The sequence below is a fragment of the Cuculus canorus genome, chromosome 3 (assembly GCF_017976375.1).
Source record: "Cuculus canorus isolate bCucCan1 chromosome 3, bCucCan1.pri, whole genome shotgun sequence".
NCBI classification, from domain to species: Eukaryota; Metazoa; Chordata; class Aves; order Cuculiformes; family Cuculidae; genus Cuculus; species Cuculus canorus.
Window position 1 is genome coordinate 109,916,889 of NC_071403.1, and position 12,077 is coordinate 109,928,965.

The following is a 12,077-nucleotide window of genomic DNA, read 5'->3' on the forward strand; positions in this document are numbered from 1 at the left end:
ATTTTGTGTCAATGTATTTGTCTGTATTCTCCCTCCATACCATCTCTACATCATTTTTCACACTACCAAAACATCCCTCTCCTCTCGATTTATACTTTTGTTCAATGATGCAAGCAATCAGCACAGCTATTATTTCAGAAAAGAAACTACTCTCACATGTGGACAAAATCCTTAAGCTACAGAGCAGAGGAGGAAACCAAGACTCCAAATCCTCACTAATTGTGAACTCCTGGCTTTCACTAATTTACAGGATTAACTCACTCCTCTAACAGACTACAGATTTCTTCCTCACATCACAGCTGAGTCATGGGGTTTTCATACTCATAGGATAAACCTACTTAGCTCTTTTCAGTCCATGGGATACCTTTTACCTCTTTCTTCCCTTAGTCACCCCGGCATCATGAAGGGGAAAAGTAATGATTCTAAGGTCATTAAGCCATGCATAAAAATGCCGTAAGAGATCAAATCACACCAGAGTAATACAAAAAAAAAGAAAAAAGAAAAAGAAATCCTTCCTACAGTTCACATAGACTTCAATTTCCCCTCTTGATAGTATTAGAAAATTAGTCCACAACTGGGCTATTAGTTGAGGGGGTGGGCAGGAAGAATGAAATACAAATAGCCAACTCCTGCAATACACAAATTGAATGATCAAATACTCATGGCAAAATATCAGCTGATGACTCACTTCAGTAGGGCTATATCTAATTATTACTGATGTAGTTTAAAAAGGCTTTTAGTCAGAGGAAATCTACTTCAGAGACAACAACTAATGCATGGGGAATGAGGGGAGAGATAATTAAGCAGGAATATCATTTCAGTGCCAATGAATTTGTTTGACAGTCAAACAAACTTTGGAAATAAAATTCGTGCACTTTCAGTCTACAAATAGAGTCCAAGACACAGAATAAAAAAGGCAACATCAGTGCAAGAGTTCACATACATTTGTTCAGCACCGTCATTCATGAGCTGTCAACAGTAGGAACAAAGTTTTCTACAATGTTCAGGGAGCCAACACACTCCAAAGTGGATCTCACATCTAGTTACTGAACTGCTATTGAAATATAAGTCATCTAAAAAGTTCTGGAGCAAAACCTAAGTGCACAGAAGCAAAATATCTCTTGCATTAGGTACTTCATAATAAATCGTGTGTGATCATATAACAACACAGTACTAGAAGAGACAGTATACAAATATCCTTTTCTTTTGTTGCTAAGACTCTTTGGCAAAATAGGTCTGGCACTAGGAAGCATGGAATAATTATAGAAGACATCAGCTAGTCTACAGGTGGAGCAAGCAACTTGATTTCTATACCATGCATTACATGGTTTAGAAGGAACTTAAATTATCCTGGCACTGTTGTAGCAATTGTTAACATTTTAGCTTTATCCTGCTGAGCACTTAAAGAAGCAACAGAAGCAAGTGGAAGAAAAATAAATTAGACAGCAGAGACTTGGAAAAAAGCTTGGAATCAAAATCCTGGATGGGAATACTCCACACAGGCATTGGCTCTGTATCTGAACTCTCCATCTTGTGCCCAACTCTAATCTTTACTGTTTTTTTAAAAGCCTATGCCTGAAAGAACTGAAGTGTTATGAGACAGCCATGACGTAAATAAACTCCAAACAAATCATTCATCACTGCAAACCTCCAGAACAAGCTGGAACTTTCTCAGAGAACTGTGTTCTTCTAAACACACGTTATACCTAAAGAGGAAACAGAAAGCACATACTGTAGCCTTTCATCAATTGTACACAAACAAAGCCTTTGAGAACACTCATGAATAGGCTTGAGATCATTATGCCTGGGGCCAAGAGGCTCTCAGTAGTTTAAGATCTCATTTTCCAAACTCTTGGTCAAAAGGGTCTTTTTAAGTGCAGAGGGGAAAGGAACACTTTTTCCTTTAATATCATTATGCTCACAATACTCCTACTTAAATTCTTACACACACTGTCTTTTTCCTTACCAGATTCAAACTTTACAACCTCAAGGTCTGGACCAGAGGTGCTTGCCCTACCCACACCAACAGCCACCTTTTCTGTTATCCATCCTTTCCCTTCTTGGCTCACATTGCTCCTGGAACTGTTGACCTTTTCCAGTTCTCTGGTTCTTTCTTACCTTTCTATCACTCAAATCTACGAAACATGCAGGGCTATTTTTTTGTTTCTTTTTAAAATATTCTAATTAAAGACGTGAAAAGATTCTAATACCAATCCAGGAAAGTAACTGGAAGACCGAGGAAACGCCCACAATTTTATGTTCTGCAGCTTACACCACAATGCAGTTAATAACATGCTTTTGGTTTAGAAGCATACCAACATGTGAGAAGCATGCAGTTAATGTAGGTTAAAAGAGGCTGCTCATTTTAAAGAGGAACAACTACTTCTAAATAAGGGAGCACTCTTACTCCAGAAAAAAGTGTGTTCATGTAACCAGCTTAATCTAGCTGCTATTTTCAACACCTTTCCTCTTAAATGCAAACACTAAATCAGGCTGAACTAAGGACTCAAACCTATCTTATTCTTTAATGTAGTGGTTTTGTCTTAGCTACTTCAGATCATCAAGTAATGAAAATATAATGCATTCTATTTATTACCACATTATCCATAAAAATTACAAGAAACAATCATTTCATCAAGGTATTTGGACTTTTGCCTTCTAAATTAGTACCCCAAGCCTAAAGGTTTCTTTTTTCTTTAGAAGTGCTATATTATAATAACCAGTAAGCAACAGAAAGTACTTAGCACCGTGATATCTTGTAATTCGCATTAGCAGCTGCACAAATAATTACAGCCTTTCTCAGGTGAAACCTCTCCAATTTAAATGAGTTTTCTCTGAGCAGAGAAGGATTGAAATCCCTTTGAGTGACAGAGAGATCAACAGAAGCCTTTACAAGTGTTAAAACACAATCTGATCCCCAGGGTATACACATACTACCTGCTGACGACTGAAAGAGCAGGATTTTCAGACTCTGGATCAAATTCTATTGAATTTTCGCTGGTATTTTCTACACGTATTCAACAGAAAACGGTCACTTTTACCCTGACCATTTTAGCATTCGAGTATTCATACGAGGGTTTTAACGGGCCACACTTTTTCTTTAAGATAAATCAATTCCCTTTTCCTGCTTCCGATTCCCGGTTTTGTAGAAGACCTCTTATAGAACAGAATCATAGAATCATTTAGGATGGAAAAGACCTTGGAGATCACCAAGTCCAACCATAAAACTAGCACTGCCAAGTTCACCACTAAACCATGTCCCTAAGCAATCTTAAACAATTGAGAGCCTCTTACCAGCAAAATTAGATTCAGCTCCTTATATAAAACAGGTGGTTTTTGCAAGCCAGGCCTAAGGGACATCACAGGTTTTTGGAAACAGATCTTTGTTTCTGTCTAGTCAAGCGGTGGCTAAATATGGAATAACATAAAATGAGGCTGGTGGAGACTGGTGGGGTTTACACCATCTCCAGGTAGGACCAGTTTTGCCTAAAAATGTCTTAGCAGCTGTTTCTCTGACTTAGTCTTAGGAGACTCCATTGATGAGTTCCCACAATGCCTCTCTGAAATTCTTAGAAAGTTTCTTTTACATCTAACATGCATCTCCATGTGAAGATAGTATTACTTCTTCTATTTTTCCATGTGAAGATAGTATTACTTCTTCTATTTTTCAAACTTTAAACATATAATATCTTACTAAATCTGGTAATATATAAATTCACTTTTGTTTTGCGTACTCCTGGCAGCAATTACTCTTTCTGCAAAAGCAGTTGAAAAGTGGCATGTCATTTAAGACTTGTCCTACGCTACTGCAGAAGCTGAACCCTACAATATCAAGACATTCACTATTTTTTTTTAATGTGTTTAGGTTTTTATCTACCAGAACCGAAACAAAAATTGTAATTCATTCCCCATAACAAGGTTCTAATTTTAGGCAGTCTGGAGGGGAAGATTCCAGGAAGGGAGTAACATCCTAGAACTTACAATAGTAGGAATACTTTTTGGTGTCCAAAACTGTCATGAGTCAATTCTGAGCCACAGAACGTCACTTCCAAATTTATCTTTTCTCTTTTTGGTGATACTTCAAGAAAGAAAACACAGTCAGTTTTCAAGGTACTCAACCATTTCTGTCATGTCATCTAGACTGTCTAAGAAAAGCTAATTTACAATGGGAGGTGTCTATAACAGGCGCCATTAAGTCTACAGCCATGAGACTGACTTCTCCCTGGACATGAATTAAACAAGATTATGATGTAGAAGGATACTGTACCCCTCTGTGTGAAATTCAAGGCTTTTTATGCCAATAAATTATTTTCTATTCCTCTTAGCTAATGCACGATGAGTTTTTTCTAATCACTGTTCTTAAGGGAAGGCAAGAAAATTCAACTAATACACAGATATTCATGAATAAGTAGCTAGCACCTCTTTGTTAATTCATTTGTTAATTTGTTAATTCAAATCAAGAAGAGTTCAAATTAAGATGACATAACAGATTCATCTTCCTAGTGTTCCTTCCCAGCAGAGTTTTATAACTGCAAGCTCATCCAAAAAAACATATTTATATGGGAGAGATCTAAAATGTTCTGAAAATGCGCAGCAAATAAGATTGAGTTTGATACACAAAAGTATAAAAAGCAAAGCTTACATCTTCCTATTACATCAAATTACAAATTAATTACTTTTCAAGTTTTTCTTCTGACTTGACTAATTCCCAGTCTGACACAGATAGTCTATAACTAAACACTAAAATCCTTTCAAGATAGTTAAAGACAAAAGCTATCATTATTTCTCCTTGTCTGGACAATTAAATTTGACACTTAAGTGAAGTGAGAATTTTAACATTTGAAGGTTCAATCTTGAAGACAATGTAAGACTTAATATCAACACAGACCGACACTACTAGGTTTATTTGAGGGGGTTTTGGTTTATCTGGTTTTTTTTTTGGTTGGTTGGGTTTTTTTGTTTGGGGTCGGTGATTTTTTTTTGGAGGGAGATGTCTTTTCTATTTCAAGATTATTAAAAGTAGAAGGAAACGGTAACAAATGGACCTTAAACTAACTGCAGCCAAACTGCAGGATCAGTCTGGAAAACCAAGATATCTTCACAGAAGATGAACCTAAATGATTTTGAATACAATAAAACTGAACTGATTTTAATAATAATAATAAATAATGACTCTGTTTCCTTAATAAGCGTTCTTGGTTTAGGGTTTTTTTAGATCAAACTATGATCATATGATTTGCCCAGATGTCATTAAGGTTCACTAGAGCATAAATCCACAAAACTATAAAGTTACATATTTTCCAGATAAAATAACTGTAGCTCTGTTCTAGTTTTACCAAGTTTTCTTTGGTGCACGACAATATCTCAATGCTTATGAATAACATCAGTTGTTTCTGGCTGTAATATCAGTTACTCATACTGATAAATGTTAAATATTAGAGATCTATCTTGCAATCTGTTCTTAACTTAGAGAACCAAGACCAACTTCCAAAGATATTTATGTGCCTAAGGAAGCCAAAGGAGATGGCTGGGAGAACTCGGAAAGAACAGGCTTGTGTTGCAATCTGTAAGTGGTTGGGCACACTGAAAATACCACTACCTGCAGCCAAGCACATCAGAAAGCCTACGTCCTGTAATATAAAAGCCCCTTCTGTGCTAGCTGGTGAAAGATGGGTTCTACAGATACTTACAGGTGTGGTGCACCAGAAAACAGCAGGCCAAATAAGAGGAAAAGAACACACTGAGAAGCACATGAAAATCTCCCCTGAACTGCTAAGCTCTGCAGACTAGTGGACCTGTTGAATTCATGAGAATTGATAAAAACCAAAATGCTGAGAATCAGATGAATCTGCAGGCGGCCACCAGCACACAAGAGCACCAGTAAGATTGTATGTAGCTCAAAACACACCAATGAAAGTAGTGCCTGCTACATGTAGGCAACGACTCAAGGATCATATGTACACACAATGAACTTCTAGGTAATTCCTGAATACTAACCCAGAAGTCACTGGCACACTAATGCTGTTTTCCACTTATGAATAAGCAAATGTGGTTGGCTCCGAGCTGTTGCTCCAACTAAGTATTATGAGCAAGAGTGAGTGAGAACTGTGTGAGGGAAGAATTGCATGTACTGTATGAATAGCAATCTGCTATTAAAAACAACAGCTTGGTTCTATTATTAATAGCAGCTGAATTAATAAAAGGTGTTCTAATTAATACTGGTTGTGATCTATATATCTCCCCCTACCCAATCCCCTACCAGGAAAACAGGAATTTATAGCATTCCTTGCTCCAGTGCTCACTATACGAACAGCTCTACTTCTGCCCAACAGAAGCATGCAGTGCTAGCAGCCCGTGCAAGCTTTGATGGAAAGAAAACAAACATGTTTTGTTATTGTAAATACTTACTTGGTAGGGATACAGAGTAACACCATTCGTTCTTGACAAAGACCAGGTGCCATCAAGGTACTGATGAGCCTGGATAGCCACAGAGTTGAGAACATTGCCATTGCTGGGGCTGGTGGCCACTTGAAAGCTGACCTTGGCTTGGTGTCCAGGAGAGCCATTTTTCTTCTCCACACCATTGACGATTCCTAGACTGTTGGGTTTTCCACTGTGTTTGTTGGCAACAAAGCCTGTATAATTTGATGTAGTGTAAGGAGCAGGCACGTATGCCCAGTCCCTGGGCTGCAGGCTGCCCATGTGCCGGGGACTCACTAACGTGGGAATATTGGAGAGAGGTGGGGGAGAGCCTGGCAAGGCATCATAATGTTCTGGGTTGGCAGTTTGCTCTAAGGTCAGCACCATCTGAATGGCCTCTTGCTTCAGTTGGTTCAGGTGTGTGGCACAAACATCACATCTGTTGTCCTTCTCATTCCATGCCTTACGAATAGTATTGGGAACTTGGAGCTTGTCGTGAATCACCGAAGAGAAACCTGGGTCCTAAAGTTAAACAGAGAAGGGAGGGTAGAAAGAGAAGAAAAATGTTTAACCATGGTCACCACTGCGAAACATTATTACTACTGAAGGTGCATTGCAAAAGCCAATTTATAAGATAAGCTTAGAATGCAAACAAAGGCCATTAGATATAGTCAACATATGCCAGCAACAATACTGAACAAAAATGAGAAACTACATCGTGTTGGAAAGAAGAAATTCTTCTACTTCTACTGATAAGTGGCAAATAGTATAATTCCACTGGAAGCTTCAATGCAGAGAGAATGAATTAACTTGCTTCACACCACTGCACCTAATTTCTGGCTTGAATGGAATCTACTCTTAGTTACATAGGTGAGATCAAGAGCAACTCCACTAAAACCAGTGGGCTTGAAGCAAGGTTCACAAATCCATCTACTCATCAATGCCAGCTTTTTGTACTCAGAAAATCCACAAAATACTCTGTAACAGAAAAGTAAGATCTAGAAGCTGCCTGTAAAGAAAAACAAATAAAAAAAATACCATCTCTCTCCCAAAATCCTTTTCAGAATTGAAAACGTATGGATATTTCAGTTTTTAAGAGCTTTTCAGCATTTCATTTACCACTAATACACTTTTTAGCCAGAGAAAATCCCAAAACTTTTCTGTTAATGAAATGTTCTACCACTATTTTGTGCATCCGCTGATAATGTAAAATAAAAAAAAGATAATTCTATTTAGAAAATAGAACATGTATAGGGTCAATAATTTGCAAAAAATAATTTTCTTCTTGGAAATCATAGGTTAGTTGCAGAACCACATGATCAGATTTAAACTTCTTGCCTCTTACCCTTACCTCTGGGTAGATCTTTGAGCGTCAATGGTGCTCTCCACAGAGCACGATGCCACCCTGATCTGACTGCAGTCACTGAACGCTGGCCTAAACTGCAAAGTGTTTCAGTAAGCTGTGAAGCTAAACAGCAGTCTTAGCAGGGGCTTATCCTCAAACTTGCCTAGTTCTTACAGCATTGTGCAGTTTTAGAAACATATAGCAATGATGCCCATGTTACACAAAGCAAACAACAGAAATATTTCTTGGAAATTTCACACCACATTTTTTTGGTTTTAGTGAGCAGGCAGGGCAGATTTCACCTTCCCCTCCTTAAGTTTTGGAGAATTATTGGTGGATTTCCTTATGATTACTCAAGATTTACAATCAGTAATATCAGAATCTTTTTTTTTTTCCTCCCCTTCATCCTTGCGGCTTTAGCAGCTTTAGCAGCAAACTGAAATCAGATGGCAAGAGTGTGGGGCAGGGGGGAAATCACGCAGATAGACACAACACTTATCAAGTAATTTGATGAACTCCATGCCACCCAACATAGGCAAATTTCATATCTTGATAGTTCGGCTGTGCTGGTCAAGAATGGGTAGAGGGTATAACATAGGGAGGGAGAGAATTCATTGGTAGACAGTTGTAATCATTATGATCAGTCTTTATTATATACTCAAGCATTTTATTTTCACTGTTTAACTACCGTGAACAGCTCCTCAGCATGCAGTGATTAATTGATTCATAAATCATGGCGCCTCTTTATGCACAGCAGCGAAAGAGCAGCTCTAGCCCCAGAAGCCCAAGAGAGTCATATAAGCTGATGGGAAACAACAGGAGGCTTGGATCCGATCAGGCCTCAAGCTGATCATTTCTATTCTATGCACAAAGGGGGTCAGAGTATCAAAGCGTGTCAGGAAGGCAGGAACTGGATTCTGTATCAACCCTTCCCACTTAACCTTCAGGAAAGGGACTGGTGGAAATCAGGAGGAAAAAACAGGAAGCAAAAGATGTCAAATCTTATTTTCTATCCGATACCATAACTAGGTCAACAGATCACATCAGATATAGGCACTCCATTTATGATGCCACATAGGCAGGGAAGGGAGTCTTTACTTTTCCCATAATGAGACAGACAAAGCTACCTATATAGGTGAAATGAGGTGCGAGTCTTCTTCCCAGGCCTGTTCCACATCGGTTCAGGAAAAGTCCTTGCCAGCTCTTCCTTCAGCTAGCTAGGACTGCAGAAATATCTGTTGTTCATTGAAAGTTAACTTCACTTAGGCAACTGGGCTTGAACCCAGGTAATTACATAAAACATTCAGATCCAGCAACAGTTCAACATAGAAATTCCTGGATACTACGATAAATATTCCAGGGAAATAAAGCCTTCTCTAAAGTAAGCAAATGTCAGCAGGATATAAATATTCAAGTAGCACACCAACTTTAAAGAGTGCTGGACAGCAGTGAATTCAGCTTCATCTCAGCGTTAAAACAAACATCAGATCATTCTCTGATACAACAATAAACAGAGAGAGAGGGAGAAAGGGAAGGAAGACAGGAGCAGAAAGGAGAAAACAGGCACAACCTGAATCAATTACTCCTGAGACTGGCCCTACTAATTTATCATGCTCTGCTAGATGGATAGCTCAATGCTGGATCCAAGTCTGGCATATGAAACAGCGAAGTCTACAGGATAGCAGATAAATCTGGAGAAACTTGGTTTCCAGAAACACATTAGTCATATTTTGTTCTCCAAACAAAACTGATAGAGCCTAAAAGAAAGTTTATTTTCATATTCTGCACTGAGCAGCTCCACTATAATTTCACAGAATAATCTGCTGACAGTCTTGCAACACATTCAACAGGAAAGAAGCCAAAGCTGGACAGTCACTACATCCTTGCTTGAATAGCAGGGAAATGCAGCTACACAGCACTTTCTGTTTCAGTATCTCATCTGTAAGCAATCATCTGCACAAATTCCCTTAGGAATGCTTCAGTAAACAGTGTCTTGTCCCATAGTCATATGACATTATCTTGTCCTATATGAAATAGTTACAGACAAGCCTCACTGGATAAGCGCTTTGAGCTGGCTGCACTAAGCAGCAGGAGTTGGAAAGGTTATACTCACTACTGAAACTTGTGAGGTCTAAGAAACTCCATGTTCCCTGGCATGAGAGCAGATTTGCTTATGAAATCCGAGGTTGACATCGGAAATACCATTTATATTTTGGCACTCATTTCCAGTTCCAATAGAACAAAGTACAGTGACATTGAAAACTGAAACAGAACTTTAAAAATCACAAAAGAGTTTGGTTTGAGTTCAGGGCAAGGGTTCATGATGGTTTCTCTTATTGCTGTAATGGTTCACCCGTCTTTACACAAACAGCATTGCTATAAACTCCTATTCCTATAATAAACAAATGAAGGCACGTAAGAGGTCTGAAAGCTTCTAGAGATCAGTCACAAAACAGACCGTAGCATAAATGCACAAGGCAAGCAGTGAACTGAAGCGAGTGCTCAGTGAGCTTTGTTGCAAGGAGCCTTTCCACATTACCTTTGAGTTTTCAAGCTCGAGTTAACACCAATTCCAGCTATGCTTGGTTGTTCATCTTTTTCACTGTAACCAGCTAGTACCTAATCCCCCATCTCTGGTCCTGAACTAAAAAGCCACATGTGAAAGACAGAAGAGGGAAGGAAGTTTTGATTTTCAGACTCATCATAGATTGGTATGCTGAGGAATTCTTGTTTTAGCCAGGGAAATCATACCCAGCAAACATGCTGTAGTTAAGAAACACTGAAGTACTTGGGCAGCTGTACCAGGGTAAATGCAGTCCTGACCTCATGGAGAAGGAGGAACAGCACTACTATATGATCGCATAAGGTAATCCTCTCTTTCACCTTCCTTCATAAATTTGTACCTTGCTGTATAGTTTTCATGACATTTTAACTCCATCACTAAAAGCAGACTACAAACAGAATAATCTTTTCCTTCCCACTACCCAACCTGGTGCACATTTTCCTCAACAGAGGAAACAAACAACCACTTTCAGCATGAAGCACAGTATTACACAGAAAGCTCACAAAGAGACAACGCAAGCAGGCAGAGCTCCACTGGTCAACAGAGAGGCAAGCAAGAAATGGGATGAGCAGTTTGCACTTTTACGTGTTCCATGGAACCTAGCTGAAAGATTCACATACAAATACCTCATACACACACTACTTTTTTGCAAACATGTAGCAGGCAGACACTTATATAGGACAAACTAAGGTTTTTTGCACAACTGTATTTGATTTGGTGAACTATAGGCTAGGCAAGTTAGACACTGTGACCCTACGTCATTACCCTGCCTCAGAGAAAACTCAATCAGACCGTGGATCTCAAGACCTTCTTATCAAATTGTGCTCTTCAACACTATTATTATTCATTGCTCTTCAGGGAAAAACAAAGCAGTCAATACTAACTAAATCACAGAAGCCAGCTTCCGCTTGGAGATGCTCACAGAAGAATCGTGGAGTTCTTTTGTTTCTGAAAGGATTCAGGCAGCAATGACTGCTGGTATGTAATCCATCACACAAGGTGAAAGGAGAAGTAGGGAAAAGCAATGATCAAAGTTCTGCCCAGGAAGAAGTGTGTTTTCCAGACTCTCACTCTCCACAGGCAGGGAGTAAAAGAACTAATTAAGAAACATTAGTAGGAGGGAAGCCTTAACCCTAATAAAAACCACATGTTTTTCCATGACTGTGCAAACATATCTGCTCTAAATCCAATCCAGTTAGTCCATGGTTGGTCTCTCTTCGGGAAGGGGGGGGGGGGGAACAACTTCTTCTCCTTTCTCCCAAGGGTATATTTTCCAGCCCAATAAAGAGATTATACGTGTAAATTTACTTCCAGAGGCAGCTGGGGTATTTTCCAAGTGACTGCATCCTAACTTAAATATATCCTATTATCTTCTAGGCTACATTTCAGAGTTTTGCTGTTTTCAGTATTCCAGAGCCCCAACAGCTGAAAAATGGCTCCTCACGCTTACAATGGCACCACTTCTGTCAAAGTAAAAGGATGTTCAAATAAACAGAAGTGAATAGTAGTTATTCCTCAAATAAGTATGACAGGATACACAATATGACTATAAATTAGTAGCACTGTACCATCAAACTGCACTTGGATAAAAACCAGTGAGCTTTGCTAAGGCGAGACCGAGTCATCTGGGTTATATCAGGTGGCAAGATCTCCACTAGCACAAGCAATGTTTTGGTAAGTAAAAGCCAAAGCTGCACATGAGCAAGACCAAGAGGAAGAAGTGAAGTAGCCTCCCTTTTTCTACTGCTC

The 12,077-nt window shown here is 39.0% G+C and overlaps 1 protein-coding gene across 1 annotated transcript in view; it reads right to left on the minus strand.

Annotated features, from left to right (window-relative positions):
* KIF26B (kinesin family member 26B) overlaps positions 1–12,077 on the minus strand; it is a 288,623-nt gene that overhangs the window by 190,545 nt on the left and 86,001 nt on the right. Inside the window, exon 3 of the mRNA XM_054063280.1 lies at positions 6,409–6,942. Coding sequence (XP_053919255.1) covers positions 6,409–6,942 — 534 coding nt within the window. The remainder of the gene's footprint in view (positions 1–6,408; positions 6,943–12,077) is intronic.